We start from the raw sequence: 21,783 nt of genomic DNA on the forward strand, positions 1-21,783 counted from the left end.
AGACCAGGTCATAGTCCTGGTACCGTTGTCACAACAAGGGAGAGGTTTTTATTCAAGCCTCTTTGTGGTTCCGAAGCCGGACGGCTCGGTCAGACCGATCCTAAATCTAAAAGATCTGAATTGTTACCTAAAAAGGTTCGAGTTCAAGATGGAATCACTTCGGGTAGTGATTGCCAGTCTGGAGGAGGGGGACTACTTGGTGTCGGTGGACATAAAGGATGCTTACCTGCACGTTCCCATTAATCCTCCTCACCAGGCTTATTTGAGATTCGCGGTTCAGGATTGCCATTACCAATTCCAGACGTTACCTTTCGGTCTCTCCACGGCGCCGAGGGTATTCACCAAGGTGATGGCGGAGATGATGGTCCTCCTTCGTCAGAAAGGAGTCAATATAATTCCTTATCTGGTCATCCTCCTGATAAAGGCGAGATCCAGGGAGCAGTTATTACAAAACATATCACTCTCTCTGTCAATACTCCAACAACACGGGTGGATCATAAATTACCCAAAGTCACAGTTGGAACCGACGACAAGGTTGTCTTTCCTCGGGATGATTCTGGACACAGAAGTTCAGAGAGTATTTCTTCCGCTGGAAAAGGCTCTGGAAATCCAGAAAATGGTAAAACAGATATTGAAACCATCAAGTGTGTCGATCCATCAGTGCATTCGGTTGTTGGGGAAGATGGTGGCGGCCTACGAGGCCATACAGTTTGGCAGGTTCCATGCCAGAGTATTCCAGTGGGACCTGTTGGACAAGTGGTCGGGGTCACACCTGCACATGCACAGAAAGATAATCCTGTCGTCAAAAACCAGGATTTCGCTCCTGTGGTGGTTGCACAGCTCTCACCTGCTCGAGGGACGCAGGTTCGGGATTCAGGAGTGGGTCCTGGTAACCACGGATGCAAGTCTCCGAGGCTGGGGAGCAGTCTCTCAGGGAGAAAACTTCCAGGGACGTTGGTCACAACAGGAAGCCTGCCTTCACATAAACGTTCTGGAGCTAAGAGCCATTTACAACGGCCTTCTACAAGCGGTACATCTTCTTCAAGACCGTCCCGTGCAGATCCAGGCGGACAATGTAACAGCAGTTGCATACATAAACAGGCAGGGCGGAACGAAAAGCAGAGCAGCAATGGCAGAGGCGCCAAAAATCCTCCGCTGGCCAGAAAAACATCTACAAGCTCTGTCGGCAATATTCATTCCGGGAGTAGACAACTGGGAAGCAGACTACCTCAGCAGACACGATCTCCATCCAGGAGAGTGGGGCTTCCACCAAGAAGTCTTCGCAGAGGTGACAAGTCTTTGGGGACTTCCTCAAATAGACATGATGGCGTCTCGTCTCAACAAGACACTTCAGAGATACTGTTCCAGGTCGAGAGACCCTCAAGCAGTAGCAGTGGATGCACTGGTGACCCAGTGGGTTTTTCCGTCAGTGTATGTCTTCCCTCCACTTCCGCTGATCCCAAAAGTACTCAGGATCATAAAAAAAACAAGGGTTCGAGCAGTCTTCATTGCTCTAGACTGGCCAAGGAGGGCTTGGTACCCAGATCTTCAGCAGTTGCTCATAGAAGATCCTCGGCCTCTTCCTCCTCGAGAGGACCTGCTGCAGCAGGGGCCGTGTGTATCAAGACTTACCGCGGCTACGTTTGATGGCATGGCTGTTGAGCGCCGTATCCTAGCCAGGAAGGGTATTCCCGAGGAGGTCATCCCCACCCTTATTCAGGCCAGAAAGGGAGTAACGTCGAAACATTACCACCGTATTTGGAGAAAATATGTATCTTGGTGTGAATCCAAGAAAACTCCTACGAAAGAGTTTCACTTAGGACATTTTCTCCATTATTTGCAGGATGGTGTGGAGGCGGGCCTCCGATTGGGATCAGTCAAGGTCCAGATTTCGGCCTTGTCAGTGTTCTTCCAAAAACAATTGGCCTCTCTTACAGAGGTTCAGACCTTTGTGAAAGGGGTTCTGCACATCCAGCCTCCATTTGTGCCTCCAGTGGTATTGCAGTTCCTTCAATCGGATTGGTTTGAGCCTCTACAAAAGATAGAGTTGAAGTTTCTCACTTGGAAAGTGGTGATGCTTTTGGCTTTGGCATCCGCAAGGCGGGTGTCTGAATTGGGGGCCTTGTCTCACAAGGGCCCTTACCTGATCTTCCATGAAGATAGGGCAGAGTTGAGGACTCAACATTTTCTTCCGAAGGTGGTTTCATCTTTCCACATAAACCATCCTATTGTAGTGCCAGTAGTTACTGACACATTCACTGATTCAAAATCTCTAGATGTGGTTAGAGCTTTGAAAATCTATGTTGCTAGAACAGCTCGTATATATGGAAAACAGAGGTTCTGTTTGTCCTGTATGCTCACAACAAGATTGGCTGTCCTGCTTCCAAGCAGACTATTGCACATTGGATTAGAAATACGATTCAGCAAGCTCATACTGACGTCGGTAAAGGCCCACTCCACTAAGAAGGAGTTCTGTAATTCTACAGGACTCGTACCCTGAATAACCCACACCGTGGGCAGGTTAGCAGATGGTATAATACATTCCACAATGGCAAAACTGCATACCGCTGACACATGGACCCGGAACCTTACACCGCGTCGGCTAAATATTTTCCAGACCGTACCCGTCAGGACACCGCGTCACGAACTCAGGGAGCCTGTGCAGTGCGAGTGGAGAAGATCAAGCATCTGATGAAGTAATCTACGAAACATGTTGATGCTGTGCTTGCCAGACATTTGATCTTCTCCACTTGCACTGCACAGGCTCCCTGAGTTCGTGACGCGGTGTCCTGACGGGTACGGTCTGGAAAATATTCAGCCGACGCGGTGTAAGGTCCCGGGTCCATGTGTCAGCGGTATGCAGTTTTGCCATTGTGGAATGTATTATACCATCTGCTAACCTCCCCACGGTGTGGGTTGTTCAGGGTACGAGTCCTGTAGAATTACTTGATGTTTTTATTTCATCTGTGTTTTTAAATAAAAATTGATCTGCACTATGAGCGCAGTCTCTTCACTCTCTATTCTAGCTATTTAATGCTCATAAGAGTCCTGAGCCTTCTAAGGAGAGTTGCTGCAGTGTTGATGTACACCTGTGCTACAGCCCAGAGTGGATTACCTGTGGACTGAGAACTATTACCTTTTAACTACCAGCGCACCTGTACACACTGCTTTTTATTTATATATATATAGATGTCCAAGCAGTCGGCACTCCAGATTAAATAAATGTAACGCCTGGTGCCTTCTCGTGCAGAATAAACCACTGTATATACACGTAGAATTGAGCGTCACTCTCAGGACTATAATAAAGAACGGGTCCTCAGCCCATCAATAGTTTGCAACGTTTCGGTAATTTTATTTCAACCGTCGTCATGCATCTTATTATGCCTGACGACGGTTGAAATAAAATTACCGAAACGTTGCAAACTATTGATGGGCTGAGGACCCGTTCTTTATTATAGTCCTGAGAGTGCCGCTCAATTCTACATATATATATATATATATATATATATATATATATTTATATATTTATATTATGGAAAAAAGCGACTAACGGTGTTTAAGCTGCTATATTCTGAATTAGAAGGCAAAAATGGTCCAGAGAATAAAATATTAATAAGTGATGGAGGATATTCTATGTGGATAAAAGCAAGCCCAGTTTTTGAGGTAGAAGATAACAATATTTTAATTTAAATACATAGGTATCCACATTTAAAAAGTTTATAGACCGTAAAAAAATGCATATTGGACTATAAAAAATGGGACATAAGATACATAAAAACATATAAGACCATTACAATACTAAAAAACAGTGCAATCTAAATATGAGAGTTTTTGAGCTTATGTTATTATATGGAGTCAGTGAGGTACACCCAACACGTTTCGTCTGGCTGACTCCATATACTAAGCTTAGCTCAAAAACTCAAACATTTTTTAGGTTGCACTGTTTTTTTTTTTGTTTTTTTTTAGTATTGTAATCTTATGTCCCATTTTTTATATTTTTTATGTCCGTCTTGTGGTGTCATCTACTCTGCCAGCAATATCGGCAGTGTTAATCCCCGGAGTCCTCAACTGGGAAGCGGATTTCCTCAGTTGTCAGGACGTTCATGCCAGAGAGTGGAGTCTTCATCCGGAAGTCTTTCAATTCCTAGTGGACAAGAGGGGCCTACCAGATGTAGACCTGATGGCGTCTCAACACAATCACAAGGTTCCTGTCTTCGGATCAGGTACAAGGGTTCTTAAAGCAGAGTTTGTGGACGCACTGGCAATTCCATGTAACTTTCGGCTGCCATACGTGTTAACTCTGGTGTCACTCCTGCCCAGGGTACTACGGAAGTTCAAGCAAGAAAGAGGAATACTACTTCTAGTCGCTCCAGTGTGGCCCAGACGGCATTGGTTCTCAGACCTGCATGGTCTATCAATACAGCGTCCTCTTCTACTTCCTCTTCTACTTCCTCAACGCCCAGATCTCCTCGTTCAGGGCCCTTGTGTCTATCTGGACCTGGCCAGACTATCTTTGACACGGCGTGGCTCTTGAAGCTTCACTCTTGAGGGCCAAGGGATTCTCTGAGGCGGTTATTCAAACTATGTTGAAGGCCCACAAACCAGCTTCTGCACGGATTTATTACACGGTCTGGAACTCCACATGTTGTGCTGCTAAGAATTATGCCTATTCGTTCAGAACGTTTATGCTTTTGGATTTTTTTCAACAAGGCCTAGATTTAGGCCTTCGTCTGGCCTCCCTCAAGGTTCGTATATCTGCCTTGTCGATGTGGTTTCAGAGGAAAATTGCTTCTATTCCTGACGTTCATATTTTCACCCAGGGCTTTTTACGGATTCAGCCTCGCTATGTCCCTCCCGTGGCTCTATAGGATCTGTCTGTTGTCTTATATGCCCTACAAGAGTCTCCATTTGAACCTCTTGAGTCTGTGGACCTTAAATGTCTTACGCTTAAAGTTGTGTTTTTACTGGCTATTGCCTCTGCCAGGAGGGTGTCGGACTTGGGCGCTCTGTCCTGTCGTCCATCCTTTCTGATTTTTCACCGGGACCTGGCAGTTCTTCGAACTCGCCCTGGTTATTTACCTAAGGTGGTATCATCTTTTCATCTTAACCAAGAGATTGTGATTCCCGCCTTTATTTCTTCTGGTTTGTCCTCCAAAGAGCGGTCTTTGGATGTGGTACGGGCTCTCCGTATTTACCTAGAGAGTACTGCCTCTCTCAGGAGGTCGGATACCCTTTTTGTACTTTTTGGTTTTCAAATACATGGCTGGCCTGCAAATAGGCTAACCTTGGCCAGATGGATGATTAGAAAGGTGATTGCACAAGCCTATGCACAGGCTGGTCTTCCAGCTCCTGCTGCTATTAAAGCCCATTCTACTCGGTTTGTTGGACCTTCTTGAGCGGCCTACCGAGGCGCGTCCGCTGAACAATTGTGCATGACGGCTATTTGGTCCTCAGTAAACACGTTCATCAGGTTCTATGCCTTTGATACTTCCGCCTCCCAGGATGCTTCCTTTGGACGCTGGTTTCTTGTGCCCGCTACGGTGCGTTCCCTCTCATGAGGAACTGCTTTAGGACATTCCCGATGTATTCCCTGTGGAATCCCAGTGTACCCCGCTGCAGTAAAGGAGATTTATGGTAGACTTACCATTGTTGAATCTTTCTTCGAGGTACACTAGATTCCACAGGGCGCCCACCTTGACGCACTTAGCTTCTTTGAGTTTGTATGGCATTAGCCGCTAGTCCCTTCTCCTGTCGTGAGAATGTGGTTCTATGTGACTAACATCTACCGTCTTTTACCTGCTACTGCATTGGACTGGTAAACTGAGCTCCAGTGCCTGGTGGCAGGGTTATAGAGGAGGCTGTGCAATGCATCCTGGGAACAGTCAAAGCTTTAGCCTGTTGATGCCTCGGATCCAGATCCAACTCTACACCCCTATGTAATTCCCTGTGGAATCCATTGTACCTCGCAGAAAGAGATTTAACCATGGTATTCTACCATAAATCTCCTTTTTTTCCATATGCAAGCAGTTCGAAGACACTGCTATAGAAAACTGTACAGGTGAAACTCAGAAAATTAGGCTTGAAATTTCTCACTTTGCATGTAATGAGTCTATAGAATATATTAGTTTCACCTTTTACGTTGAATTACTGAAATAAATGAACTTTTGCACGATATTCAAATTTTTTTTAGTTTCACCTGTAATCTGGAAAGGAAAGTACATGTAGATTCTAATCCATAGGCATGTAAACTGGCACAGCAAAAGAGAGTAAACAACTTAAGTCTATTTAAGCTTTTTATAAACCTGCTGTACAAGACTACATTACTTATAAAATTTTAGTCCCCTTTTTAAAGAGTGTGGATTTGAGTATTTCAGCTGTAAAGCTTTTGTTGGGCTTTTCACATTTATTCATCTCACTATCAATCTCTCAGGTGCCCACAGAGGTAGAGAAGTGCCAAGACAAAGTAGAATGCTTCAATGCAGATTTGAAGGCAGACATGGAAAGGTGGCAGAATAACAAGACACAGGATTTCCGTCAACTGCTTATGGGAATGGCCGACAAAAATATCCAGTACTATGAGAAGGTAAAAGATAAATATTCCAGTCGATTCATTTTATAACCCTATTTTGCATGTCAATTACCTAAAGCATTTATTTTCCTAATAGAATATGAACCTGAGCTGTCAAATATATTCCAGTTTTAATTACTAAACAGCTTTGCTTCTGACCTGAACTTAAATGTTTTTTTTCACATACGTCCTAGAGCAGTGATGGCTAACCTTGACACTCCAGCTGTTGTTGAACTACACATCCCAGCATGCCTTGCATCAGTTTTAGCATGGCCAAATAACAAAACTGTAGCAGGGCATGCTGGGATGTGTAGTTCAACAACAGCTGGAGTGTCAAGGTTAGCCATCACTGTCCTAGAGGATGCTGGGGTAACCATAAGAACCATGGGGTATAGACGGGATCCGCAGGAGACATGGGCACTTTAAGACTTTGGGTGTGAACTGGCTCCTCCCTCTATGCCCCTCCTCCAGACCAGTTTTAGAATTGTGCCCAGGCAGACTGGATGCACACTGAGGAGCTCTACAGAGTTTCTCGGGAAAAGACTTTTGTTAGGTTTTTTATTTTCAGGGAGACTAATGGCAACAGTCTCCCTGCTTCGTGGGACTAAGGGGAGAGAAGTTAGACCAACTTCAAGTGAGTTAAAGGCTCTGCTTCTTGGCTACAGGACACCATTAGCTCCTGAGGGTCTGATCGCTAGGTACGCCTAGATGCTCGTTCCCAGAGCCGTCCGTCACCCCCCTTACAGAGCCAGAAGTCAGAAGACAGGTGAGTAGAAGAAGATCAGAAGACTTTAGTGACTGCTTTCTGAGGTACCGCACAGCGTTCGCGCTGCGCATCATGCTCCCACACACAGTGGCACTACGGGGTGCAGGGCGCGCGGGGGGGGGGGGTGCCCTGGGCAGCAGTTAAACTTCAAAATGGACTGGCAAGAGGGGACATAAGTGCCTAGGCACTGTCCTAACCCCCGCCAGTATAAATATATTTTCTCTAACGTCCTAGTGGATGCTGGGGACTCCGTAAGGACCATGGGGAATAGACGGGCTCCGCAGGAGACAGGGCACTTTAAGAAAGAATTAGGAATACTGGTGTGCACTGGCTCCTCCCTCTATGTCCCTCCTCCAGACCTCAGTTTGAATCTGTGCCCGGACGAGCTGGGTGCACCTTAGTGAGCTCTCCTGAGCTTGCTAAATAGAAAGTATTTTGTAAGGATTTTGTTATTTTCAGAGAGATCTGCTGGCAACAGACTCTCTGCTACGTGGGACTGAGGGGAGAGAAGCAGCCCTACTAACTGCGGATAGGTCATGCTTCTTAGGCTACTGGACACCATTAGCTCCAGAGGGATCGAACACAGGAATGCACCCTTGGTCGTCCGATCCCGGAGCCGCGCCGCCGTCCCCTCGCAGAGCCAGAAGCCGGCGTGAGAAGCAAGAAGACGTCAAAAGCGGCGGCAGAAGACTCCAGTCTTCATATGAGGTAGCGCACAGCACTGCAGCTGTGCGCCATTGCTCCCACATTAAACCCACACACTCCGGTCACTGTAGGGCGCAGGGGGGGGGGGGGGGGCGCCCTGGGCAGCAATTGAGAACCTCTTGGCAAAAAGCAGCATATATACATTTGGGCACTGTATATATGCATGAGCCCCTGCCATTATTTTACACAGAAACGCGGGACAGAATCCCGCCACTGAGGGGGCGGGGCTTCTTCCTCAGCACTCACCAGCGCCATGTTTTTTCTCCACAGCACCGCTGAGAGGAAGCTCCCTGGTCTCTCCCCTGCAGTTACACGGTAGAAGAGGATAAAAAGAGAGGGGGGGGGGGGGGGGCACATAATTAGGCGCAACAATCAATATAAACAGCAGCTACTGGGTTAACATTAAGTTACTGTGTTATTCCTGGGTTAATAGCGCTGGGGTGTGTGCTGGCATACTCTCTCTCTGTCTCTCCAAAGGGCCTTATGGGGGAATTGTCTTCAGATGAGCATTCCCTGAGTGTGTGGTGTGTCGGTACGTGTGTGTCGACATGTCTGAGGTAAAAGGCTCCCCTAAGGAGGAGATAGAGCAAATGTGTGTGAGGGTGTCTCCGTCGACAACGCCGACACCTGTTGGATATGTGTAATTAAGTGCTAAGGTGAATTTATTGCACAAAAGGTTAGAGAACAGACAAGAAATCTACCCATGTCTGTCCCTCTATCGCAGAGACCTTCAGAGTCTCTCAATGCTCACTATCCAAAATAATAAACACTGATGTCGACACGGAGGTTGACTCCAGTGTCGACTAAGATAATGCAAAGTTACAGCCAAAATGGCAGAAAAGTATTCAATATATGATTATTGTAATAAAAGATGATTTGCATATCACTGATGACTCATCTGTCCCTGACACAAGGGTACACATGTTTAAGGGGAAGAAAGCTGAGGTAAATTTCCCTCCTCTCATGATGAAAAAGAGCGGGAATCTCCAGACAAGAGACTGCAGTTTCCCACAAAGAATTCTCAGGCAGTATCCTTTCCCCACTAGGGCCAGGATACGATGGGAATCTTCCCCTAGGGTGTCACGTTTGCCCAAAAGGTAGCCCTGTCGTAACAGCTATTCTCAGGGATCCTGCAGATAGCGTGCACATTCTGATACACTACTCAGACCGGCGATTGTGTCGGCATGGGTTTATAGCACTGTGGCAGCGTGGACAGGTACCTTATCAGCAGAGATTGAGACCCTAGTATGTAGATATATATATAGATATATGTGTATATATATATATATATATATATATATTCAGAAAGTGAAGAAAAGGGCGCCTACTAGTGTCTAATAAAATTATATAAAAATATAGAGCTGGTGTGATTGAGAACAGGATACTACTTATCTGGCATAAACAGACTTTTGCTTCAGTCATAGGACCAGTATAGGTACATGAAAAAAGAAGAACAAAATAACATAGCGCGTACTGTTTTTACGCAATCACAATCTACAGATCAGATGAACCAATTGTGTGTTATAAAAAACTTTCTGGGTAAAGGTAAATCCCAAAATTTAAAATCCACAGCCAGGGATTTTTTAAAAGTTTTTCACAATAATAAAACACATAAAACATAAAGGTAGAAGTACAAGATGCGCAATTTTCAATCTACCGATCAAATGAACCAATTATGTGTTATAAAAAACTTTCTGGGTAAAGGTAAATCCCAAAATTTAAAATCCACAGCCAGGGACTTTTTAAAAGTTTTTCACAATATTTAATAAAACACATAAAACATAAAAGGTAGAAGTAATGCGAGCGTACAAGATAAAAATGAATGACAAGCTTATCTGTCCATATTAGGAATGGGGTACATCAGATTTTCCGTAAACATCCAAGATAAATAGTAAAAATTCAAACGTACAAAAAATAAGTATTAAAACAGCTTATCTGCCCATAAGGGAGGTTCAGGTGCATCAGTCCCAACGCGTTTCGTCCTTAATTAGACTTCATCATGGGGACCCTGGCTGTGGATTTTAAATTTTGGGATTTGCCTTTACCCAGAAAGTTTTTTATAACACATAATTGGTTCATTTGATCTGTAGATTGAAAATTGCGCATCTTGTACTTCTACCTTTATGTTTTATGTGTTTTATTATTGTGAAAAACTTTTAAAAAATCCCTGGCTGTGGATTTTAAATTTTGGGATTTACCTTTACCCAGAAAGTTTTTTATAACACACAATTGGTTCATCTGATCTGTAGATTGTGATTGTGTAAAAACAGTACGCGCTATGTTATTTTGTTCTTCTTTTTTCATGTACCTATACTGGTCCTATGACTGAAGCAAAAGTCTGTTTATGCCAGATAAGTAGTATCCTGTTCTCAATCACACCAGCTCTGTATTTTTATATAATTTTATTAGACACTAGTAGGCGCCCTTTTCTTCACTTTCTGAAAATCTTTTTTATGTGTTTTCCAAGCACATGTTTATTGCTTAAGGTTGCAGCCACTCTCACTCTAGAGGAAGTGTCACGTATTGTATACACTTGATTTCATATTTATTATTGGTAGTGCACTGTGACATCTGAGCGCCCCCGTTTCTATTTTCGACAATATATATATATATATATATATATATATATATATATATATATATATATATTAAAGAGGCTGTTTTAAGAGATTTATATATATAAAACATGCCCAAAGAAACATGAGTATACTGGGTCCTAGAGACAAAGCTATGTCGATTTCTGCTTGACGTGTCCTGTAGAATATGCAATGGACAGATGATGCCGACTTAAGAGGCATATGGAAGGCTGAGGATTGTGTGGAGAAGGGTTCTCGGACCTGGTCTCCACAGCTATAGCTGGTAATTCTGATATTTTGCCTTATATTCCTGCACAGCCTAGGAAAGCACGACATTATCAAATGCAGCCTTTAGAACAAAGAAACAAGAAAGTCCGAGGTGCGTCCTTTCTTGCCAGAGGCGGGGGCAGAGGAAAGAAGCTGCACAACACAGCTAGATCCCAGGAACAGAAGCCCTCCCCGGCCTCTACAAAAATCCACCGCATGTCGCTGGGGCTCCACAGGCGGAGCTAGGCCCGGTGGGGGCACGCCTGCGTAAGTTCAGCCACAAGTGGGTTCACTCCCTGTTAGAACCCTGGGCAATAGATATTGTGTCTCAGGGATGCAAGCTGGACTTTGAGAAGATGCCCCCTCACCGACGGCCCTGCCGGCTTCCCCCCACGAGACGGAAACAGTGTTAACTGCAATGCACAAATTGTATCTTCAGCAGGTGGTGGTCAAGGTTCCCCTCCTTCAACAAGGAAAGGGTTATTATTCGACCATGTTTGTGGTACCGAAACCAGACGGTTCGGTCAGACCCATATTGAATTTAAAATCCCTGAACATATACCTGAAAAGGTTCAAGTTCAAGATGGAATCGCTCAGAGCGGTCATCGCAAGCTTGGAAGGGGGGGATTTTATGGTGTCTCTGGACATAAAGGATGCATACCTTCATGTCCCCATTTATCCACCTCATCAGGCGTACCTCAGATTTGTAGTACAGGATTGTCATTACACATTCCAGACGTTGCCGTTTGGTCTGTCCACGGCACCAAGAATATTTACCAAGGTAATGGCGGAAATGATGGTGCTCCTGCGAAAGCAGGGGGTCACAATTATCCCATACTTGGACGATCTCCTCATAAAGGCGAGGTCCAGAGAGCAGTTGCTGATCAGCGTAGCACACTCTCGGGAAGGGTTGCAACAGCACGGTTGGATTCTAAATATTCCAAATTTGCAGCTGATTCCTACGACGCGTCTGCCCTTCCTGGGCATGATTCTGGACACAGACCAGAAGAAGGTTTTTCTCCCGACGGAGAAGGCGCAGGAACTCATGACACTGGTCAGAGACCTCTTAAAACCAAAACAGGTGTCGGTGCATCACTGCACGCGAGTCCTGGGAAAGATGGTGGCATCGTACGAGGCCATTCCCTTCGGCAGGTTCCATGCGAGGACCTTTCAATGGGATCTGTTGGACAAGTGGTCCGGATCACATCTACAGATGATCTCCCTATCCCCCAGGGCCAGGGTGTCTCTTATGTGGTGGCTGCAGAGTGCTCACCTTCTCGAGGGCCGCAGGTTCGGCATTCAGGACTGGGTCCTGGTGACCACGGATGCAAGCCTCCGAGGGTGGGGGGCAGTCACACAGGGAAGAAATTTCCAGGGTCTGTGGTCAAGTCAGGAGACTTGCCTTCACATCAATATCCTGGAACTAAGGGCCATATACAACGCCCTAAGTCAAGCGGAGACCCTGCTTCGCAACCAATCTGTGCTGATTCAGTCAGACAACATCACCGCAGTGGCTCATGTAAACCGCCAAGGCGGCACAAGGAGCAGGGTGGTGATGGCGGAAGCCACCAGAATTCTTTGCTGGGCGGAGAATCACGAAAGAGCACTGTCAGCAGTGTTCATTCCGGGAGTGGACAACTGGGAAGCAGACTTCCTCAGCAGGCACGACCTCCACCCGGGAGAGTGGGGACTTCATCAAGAAGTCTTCACGCAGATTGCAAGGCGGTGGGAACTGCCACAGGTGGACATGATGGCATCCCGCCTCAACAAAAAGCTACAAATGTATTGCGCCAGGTCAAGAGACCCTCAGGCGATAGCTGTAGATGCACTAGTGACACCGTGGGTGTTCCAGTCAGTTATGTTTCTCTGACGTCCTAGTGGATGCTGGGTACTCCATAAGGACCATGGGGAATAGACGGGCTCCGCAGGAGATTGTGCACTCTTAAGAGAAAGATTAGGTACTATATCTGGTGTGCACTGGCTCCTCCCTCTATGCCCCTCCTCCAGACCTCAGTTAGAATCTGTGCCCGGCCAGAGCTGGATGCACCTAGTGGGCTCTCCTGAGCTTACTAGAAAAGAAAGTATTTGTTAGGTTTTTTATTTTCAGTGAGATCTGCTGGCAACAGACTCACTGCTACGAGGGACTGAGGGGAGAGAAGCAAACCTATCTGCTTGCAGCTATCTTGTGCTTCTAAGGCTACTGGACACCATTAGCTCCAGAGGGTTCGAACACAGGGCCCGACCTCGATCGTCCGTTCCCGGAGCCGCGCCGCCGTCCCCCTTGCAGAGCCAGAAGACGGAAGAACTAGGAGAAAATCGGCGGTCTTCAATAAGGTAGCGCACAGCACTGCAGCTGTGCGCCATTGCTCCCACAGCACACCACACGCTCCGGTCACTGGTGGGTGCAGGGCGCTGGGGGGGGGGGGCGGCGCCCTGGGCTGCAATATGTATACCTTTTTGGCAAAATGCACATAATTCAGTTATAAACTGTATATGTGCCTAATCCCCCGCCATAAATATTATTAAAAAAGCGGGAGAAGCCCGCCGCTGAAGGGACGGGGCTATCTTCCTCAGCACAGCCAGCGCCATTTTCTCTTCACAGCTCCGCTGGAAGGACGCTCCCCAGGCTCTCCCCTGCAGTATACACTACGAGAAGGGTAAAAAAGAGAGGGGGGGCACATAAATTTAGGCGCAAAAGGTGATATAAGCAGCTATTGGGGGAAAATTCACTTTGTGTTAGTGTAAATCCCTCTGTTATATAGCGCTCTGGTGTGTGCTGGCATACTCTCTCTCTGTCTCCCCAAAGGACTTTGTGGGGTCCTGTCCTCAGTTAGAGCATTCCCTGTGTGTGTGTGCGGTGTGTCGGTACGGGTGTGTCGACATGTTTGATGAGGACGCTTACGTGGAGGCGGAGCAGGAGCCGATAAGTGTGATGTCGCCCCCTGCGGGGCCGACACCAGAGTGGATGGATATGTGGAAGGTATTAACCGACAGTGTCAACTCCTTGCATAAAAGGTTCGATGACGTACAGCTTTGGGACAGCCGGCATCTCAGCCCGCGCCTGCCCAAGCGTCTCAGAGGCCATCGGGCTCAAAAACGCCCGCTACCTCAGATGGCAGACACAGATGTCGACACGGAGTCTGACTCCAGTGTAGACGAGGATGAGACAAATGTACAATCCACAAGGGCCATCCGATGCATGATTACGGCAATGAAAAATGTGTTGCACATTTCTGACATTAACCCACTTACCACTAAAAAGGGTATTATGTTTGGGGAGAAAAAGCAGCCAGTGACTTTTCCCCCATCTGATGAGTTAAATGAATTGTGTGAAGAAGCGTGGTGTTCCCCAGATAAGAAACTAGTGATTTCTAAGAGGTTACTAATGGCGTACCCTTTCCCGCCAACGGACAGGTTGCGTTGGGAAACATCCCCTAGTGTGGACAAGGCGCTCACACGCTTATCAAAAAAGGTGGCACTGCCGTCTCAGGATACGGCCGCCTTAAAGGAGCCTGCAGATAGAAAGCAGGAGGCTATCCTGAAGTCTGTGTATACACACTCAGGTACTATACTGAGACCTGCTATTGCTTCAGCATGGATGTGTAGTGCTGCAGCAGCATGGTCTGATTCCCTGTCAGATAACATTGATTCCCTTGACAGGGATACTATTTTGCTAACCATAGAGCATATTAAAGACGTAGTCTTATATATGAGGGATGCACAGAGGGACATTTGCCGGCTGGCATCTAGAATTAGTGCAATGTCCATTTCTGCCAGGAGAGTATTATGGACTCGGCAGTGGACAGGTGATGCTGATTCTAAAAGGCACATGGAAGTTTTGCCTTATAAAGGTGAGGAATTGTTTGGGGACGGTCTCTCGGACCTCGTATCCACAGCAACAGCTGGGAAGTCGACTTTTTTACCTCCGGTTCCCTCACAGCCTAAGAAAGCACCGTATTATCAAGTACAGTCCTTTCGGCCTCAGAAAGGCAAGCGGGTCAGAGGCGCGTCCTTTCTGCCCAGAGGCAGGGGTAGAGGGAAAAAGCTGCACCAGACTGCCAGTTCCCAGGAACAAAAATCCTCCCCTGCTTCCACTAAGTCCACCGCATGACGCTGGGGCTCCACAGGTGGAGCCAGGTGCGGTGGGGGCCCCTCTCCGGAACTTCAGCGACCAGTTGGTTCGCTCACAGGTGGATCTCTGGGTTCTACAAGTGGTATCTCAGGGATACAAGCTGGAGTTCGAGGCGTCTCCCCCTCGCCGTTTCCTCAAATCAGCCTTGCCAGCTACTCCCAAGGAAAGGGAGGTAGTACTGGCGGCAATTCACAAGCTGTACCTTCAGCAGGTGATAATCAAAGTTCCCCTCCTGCAACAGGGACGGGGTTACTATTCCACAATGTTTGTGGTACCGAAACCAGACTGTTCGGTGAGACCCATTCTAAATTTGAAATCCTTGAACACTTATATAAGGAAGTTCAAGTTCAAAATGGAATCGCTCAGGGCGGTTATTGCAAGCCTGGAAGAGGGGGATTTTATGGTGTCACTGGACATCAAGGATGCTTACCTACATGTCCCCATTTACCCACCTCACCAGGAGTACCTCAGGTTTGTGGTACAGGACTGCCATTACCAATTCCAGACGTTGCCATTTGGTCTGTCCACGGCACCGAGGGTATTTACCAAGGTAATGGCCGAAATGATGATACTTCTTCGAAAGAAGGGAGTTATAATTATCCCGTACTTGGACGATCTCCTTATAAAGGCAAGGTCCAAGGAGCAGTTGTTGGTCGGAGTAGCACTATCTCGGGAAGTGCTACAACAGCACGGCTGGATTCTGAATATCCCAAAGTCGCATCTGGTTCCTACGACGCGTCTGCTGTTCTTGGGCATGATTCTGGACACAGAACAGAAGAAGGTGTTTCTCCCGGAGGAGAAGGCCAAGGAGTTGTCATCTCTGGTCAGAGACCTCCTGAAACCAAAACAGGTGTCGGTGCATCACTGCACGCGAGTCCTGGGAAAGATGGTAGCTTCTTACGAAGCAATACCCTTCGGCAGGTTCTATGCAAGGATCTTTCAGTGGGATCTGTTAGACAAGTGGTCCGTATCGCATCTTCAGATGCATCGGCTGATCACCCTGTCCCAGAGGGCCAGGGTGTCTCTGCTGTGGTGGCTGCAGAGTGCTCATCTTCTCGAGGGCCGCAGATTCGGCATTCAGGACTGGGTCCTGGTGACCACGGATGCAAGCCTCCGAGGTTGGGGGGCTGTCACTCAGGGTGGAAACTTCCAAGGACAATGGTCGAGTCAGGAGACTTCCCTACACATAAATATTCTGGAACTAAGGGCCATTTACAATGCCCTATGTCAAGCAGAACCCCTGCTTCAAAACCAGCCGGTGCTGATTCAGTCAGACAACATCACGGCGGTCGCCCATGTAAACCGACACGACGGCACAAGAAGCAGGATGGCGATGGCAGAAGCCGCAAGGATTCTCCGATGGGCGGAGAATCACGTGCTAGTACTGTCAGCAGTGTTCATTCCGGGAGTGGACAACTGGGAAGCAGACTTCCTCAGCAGACACGACCTCCACCCGGGAGAGTGGGGACTTCATCCAGAAGTCTTCCAGCTGATTGTAAATCGTTGGGAAAGGCCACAGGTGGACATGATGGCGTCCCGCCTCAACAAAAAGCTAAAAAGATATTGCGCCAGGTCAAGGGACCCTCAGGCGATAGCTGTGGACGCTCTAGTGACACCGTGGGTGTACCAGTCGGTTTATGTGTTCCCTCCTCTTCCTCTCATACCAAAGGTACTCAGGATAATAAGAAAGAGAGGAGTAAGAACTATACTCATCGTTCCGGATTGGCCAAGAAGAACTTGGTACCCGGAACTACAAGAAATGATCTCAGAGGACCCTCTGCCGCTCCGACAGGACCTGCTACAGCAGGGGCCCTGTCTGTTCCAAGACTTACCGCTGCTGCGTTCGACGGCATGGCGGTTGAACGCCGGATCCTAATGGAAAAGGGCATTCCAGTTGAAGTCATTCCTACGCTGATAAAAGCTAGGAAGGATGTGACAGCAAAACATTATCACTGCATATGGCGAAAATATGTTGCTTGGTGTGAGGCCATGAAGGCCCCAACAGAGGAATTTTAGCTGGGTCGATTTCTGCACTTCCTACAGTCAGGAGTGACTATGGGCCTAAAATTGGGATCCATTAAAGTCCAGATTTCGGCTCTGTCTATTTTCTTTCAAAAAGAACTGGCTTCACTGCCTGAAGTTCAGACGTTTGTTAAGGGAGTGCTGCATATTGCTTTTGTGCCTCCAGTGGCACCTTGGGATCTCAACGTAGTGTTGGATTTCCTAAAATCACATTGGTTTGAGCCACTTCAGACCGTGGAGTTGAAGTATCTCACGTGGAAGGTAGTCATGCTGTTGGCCTTGGCCTCAGCTAGGCGTGTGTCAGAATTGGCGGCTTTGTCCTGTAAAAGCCCATATCTGATTTTCCATATGGACAGGGCAGAATTGAGGACTCGTCCCCAATTTCTCCCAAAGGTGGTATCAGCGTTTCATTTGAACCAACCTATTGTGGTGCCTGCGGCTACTCGGGACTTGGAGGATTCCAAGTTGCTGGACCTAGTCCGGGCCCTGAAAATCTATGTTTCCAGGACGGCTAGAGTCAGAAAAACTGACTCGCTGTTTATCCTGCATGCACCCAACAAGCTGGGTGCTCCTGCTTCAAAGCAGACTATTGCTCGCTGGATCTGTAGCACGATTCAACTTGCACATTCTGCGGCTGGACTGCCGCATCCTAAATCAGTAAAAGCCCATTCCACGAGGAAGGTGGGCTCTTCTTGGGCGGCTGCCCGAGGGGTCTCGGCTTTACAACTTTGCCGAGCTGCTACTTGGTCGGGATCAAACACTTTTGCAAAATTCTACAAGTTTGATACCCTGGCTGAGGAGGACCTTGAGTTTGCTCATTCGGTGCTGCAGAGTCATCCGCACTTTCCCGCCCGTTTGGGAGCTTTGGTATAATCCCCATGGTCCTTACGGAGTACCCAGCATCCACTAGGACGTCAGAGAAAATAAGAATTTACTCACCGGTAATTCTATTTCTCGTAGTCCGTAGTGGATGCTGGGAGCCCGTCCCAAGTGCGGACTTTCTGCAATAATTGTATATAGTTATTGCTTAACTATAAGGTTATTGTTCTGAGCCATCTGTTGACTGAGGCTCAGTTGTTGTTCATACTGTTAACTGGGTATAGTTATCACAAGTTGTACGGTGTGATTGGTGTGGCTGGTATGAGTCTTACCCTGGATTCCAAATCCTTTCCTAGTAATGTCAGCTATTCCGGGCACAGTTTCCCTAACTGAGGTCTGGAGGAGGGGCATAGAGGGAGGAGCCAGTGCACACCAGATATAGTACCTAATCTTTCTTTTAAGAGTGCCCAGTCTCCTGCGGAGCCAGTCTATTCCCCATGGTCCTTACGGAGTACCCAGCATCCACTATGGACTACGAGAAATAGAATTACCGGTGAGTAAATTCTTATTATTTCCTCCTCTTCCTCTCATACCAAGGGTGCTGAGAATCATAAGAAAAAGAGGAGTGAGAACAATACTCATTGTTCCGGATTGGCCAAAAAGGCTTGGTATCCGGATCGGCAAGAAATGCTCACAGAGGACCCATGGCCTCTGCCTCTAAGACAGGACTTGTTGCAACAGAGGCCCTGTCTGCGCTTGACGGCATGGTGGTTGAACGCCGGATCCTAGCAGAAAAAGGCATTCCGGATGAGGTCTTTCCTACGCTGATAAAGGCTAGGAAGGACGTGACGGCCAAACATTATCACCGTATATGGCGAAAATATGTGGCTTGGTGTGAGGCCAGGTATGCCCCTACGGAGGCGTTCCAGCTGGGCCGTTTCCTTCACTTCCTACAGTCGGGAGTGACTTTGGGCCTGAAATTGGGTTCCATTAAGGTCCAGATTTCGGCTCTAGCATTTTCTTTCAAAAATAACTGGCTTCTCTTCCTGAAGTCCAGACGTTTGTAAAGGGAGTGCTGCATATTCAGCCCCTTTTGTGCCTCCAGTGGCACCTTGGGATCTTAACGTAGGTGTTGAGTTTCCTGAAGTCACACTGGTTCGAGCCACTCAAAACCATGGAGTTAAAATTTCTCACGTGGAAGGTGGTCATGCTATTAGCCTTGGCTTCAGCTAGGCGTGTGTCAGAATTAGCGGCTTTGTCACATAAAAGCCCCTATCTGGTTTTCCATATGGACAGGGCAGAATTGCGGACCCGTCCACAATTTCTGCCAAACGTGGTGTCATCCTTTCATATGAACCAACCTATTGTGGTGCCTGTGGCTACTCGTGACTTGGAGGATTCCGAGTTACTAGATGTGGTCAGGGCTTTGAAGGTTTATGTAGCCAGAACGGCTAGAGTCAGGAAAACTGAGTTGCTGTTTATCCTGTATGCATCCAATAAGCTGGGTGCTCCTGCTTCAAAGCAAACTATTGCTCGCTGGATCTGTAACACGATTCAGCAGGCTCATTCTGCGGCTGGATTGCCGCCTCCAAAATCAGTAAAAGCCCATTCCACTAGGAAGGTGGGCTCTTCTTGGGCGGCTGCCCGAGGGGTCTCGGCAATACAGCTTTGCCGAGCGGCTACTTGGTCAGGTTCAAACACTTTTGCAAAGTTCTACAAGTTTGATACCCTGGCTGAGGAGGACCTTGTGTTTGCTCATTCGGTGCTGCAGAGTCATCCGCACTCTCCCGCCCGTTTGGGAGCTTTGGTATAATCCCCATGGTCCTTACGGAGTCCCCAGCATCCACTAGGACGTTAGAGAAAATAAGATTTTACTTACCGGTAAATCTATTTCTCGTAGTCCGTAGTGGATGCTGGGCGCCCGTCCCAAGTGCGGACTTCTTCTGCAATACTTGTATATAGTTATTGCTTAAATAAGGGTTATGTTATGGTTGCATCAGGGTTATCTGATGCTCTGTTGTTGTTCATACTGTTAACTGGGTATGTTTATCACGAGTTATACGGTGTGATTGGTGTGGCTGGTATGAGTCTTACCCTGGATTCCAAAATCCTTTCCTTGTACTGTCAGCTCTTCCGGGCACAGTTTCCTTAACTGAGGTCTGGAGGAGGGACATAGAGGGAGGAGCCAGTGCACACCAGTATTCCTAATTCTTTCTTAAAGTGCCCTGTCTCCTGCGGAGCCCGTCTATTCCCCATGGTCCTTACGGAGTCCCCAGCATCCACTACGGACTACGAGAAATAGATTTACCGGTAAGTAAAATCTTATTTAAAAAAAAAGCGGGACTGAAGCGCGCTCTTAAGGGGGGCAGAGATTCGTCCTCACAGTTCACAGAGCTCAGTGCCATTTTCCTCTCCACTAGGCTGCAGAGACATTGGTCCTTCCTCACACTTGTGACTAAGTATCAGGGTGCGAAACAGGGGGGGGGCACAGGAATATTGGTGCAAGTTATATTTATTATAAAAGCGCTGCAGTTCTGGGGCATTTTTTTAGTGTTCCAGAACCAGTGATTAGGCGCTGGGTGGTGAGCTGGCAAAACTCCCTCTGTGTCTCTCTGACAGGTTTTGCTGTGGGTCTGTCCCCTATATGCCCGTGTGTCTGTGGGTGTTTGGGACACGTGTGTCGGCATGTCTGAGTCTGAGTACTCTTCCCAGGAGGAGGCTGTATTAGGGACAAAAACGGCTGTGGGAGTGACCCTGTCGGCACCGCTGACTCCTGATTGGGTAAATGTGTTGAATGCCTTGAATGCTAATGTGGCTCGTATTATTAAGAGATTAGATAAATCTGAATCTCAGAACCAGGCATGGAAGAAATCTGTGGAGGATGTGTTATTAGAGGTACAGACCCATTCTGGGTCACAAAAACGTTTGTTTGCCTAGTTGGCAGACACAGATACCGACACAGACACTGACTCCAGTGTCGACTTTAGTGATTCCAGATTGGATCCTAAATTAGCAAAGAGTATTCAGTACATGATTGTGGCGGTAAAAGACGTATTACATATTTCCGAGGACCCTGCTGTTCCTGATACAAGGGTTTGTATGTATAAAGAAAAGAAACCTGTGGTATCGTTTCCTCCCTCTCATGAACTGAACACTCTTTTTGAAAAGGTTTGGGAAAGCCTTGACAAAAAGTTTCAGATTCCTAAAAGGATTCAGGTGGCGTATCCGTTTCCCTCTGGGGATAGGGAAAAGTGGGAGTCACCCCCCATTGTGGACAAGACCCTATCCCGCTTGTCTAAAAAGGTGGCTCTCCCGTCTCCTGATACGGCAGCCCTTAAGGACCCTGCGGATCGCAAGCTGGAAAATACATTAAAATCCATTTATGCCACCACGGGTACGCTGCTCAGACCAGCCATAGCGTCTGCGTGGGTGAGTAGTGCTATCGAAAAGTGGGCAGATAACTTGTCATCTGAGATAGATACCCTAGATAGGGATAGCGTCCTTTTGACACTGGGTCATATCAGGGACGCAGCGGCCTACCTAAAGGAAACGGCGAGAGATATTGGCCTTTTGGGATCAAAAGCCAATGCCATGGCAGTCTCTGCTAGGCGAGCATTGTGGATCCATCAATGGAATGCTGATGCTGACTCCAGGAAAAATATTATTTCTCTAACGTCCTAGTGGATGCTGGGGACTCCGTAAGGACCATGGGAATAGACGGCTCCGCAGGAGATAGGGCACTTTAAAAAAGAATTAGGATACTGGTGTGCACTGGCTCCTCCCTCTATGTCCCTCCTCCAGACCTCAGTTTGAATCTGTACCCGGACGAGCTGGGTGCAACTTAGTGAGCTCTCCTGAGCTTGCTAAAAAGAAAGTATTTTGTTAGGATTTTTTCTTTTCAGAGAGATCTGCTGACAACAGACTCTCT

At 47.3% G+C, this 21,783-nt stretch overlaps 1 protein-coding gene across 1 annotated transcript in view; it reads left to right on the plus strand.

Annotated features, from left to right (window-relative positions):
* The window catches only part of SNX30 (sorting nexin family member 30), a 406,405-nt gene that overhangs the window by 355,790 nt on the left and 28,832 nt on the right, over positions 1-21,783 (plus strand). Inside the window, exon 9 of the mRNA XM_063914721.1 lies at positions 6,431-6,583. Coding sequence (XP_063770791.1) covers positions 6,431-6,583 — 153 coding nt within the window. The remainder of the gene's footprint in view (positions 1-6,430; positions 6,584-21,783) is intronic.

The sequence above is a fragment of the Pseudophryne corroboree genome, chromosome 1, assembly GCF_028390025.1.
Source record: "Pseudophryne corroboree isolate aPseCor3 chromosome 1, aPseCor3.hap2, whole genome shotgun sequence".
Taxonomy (NCBI): domain Eukaryota; kingdom Metazoa; phylum Chordata; class Amphibia; order Anura; family Myobatrachidae; genus Pseudophryne; species Pseudophryne corroboree.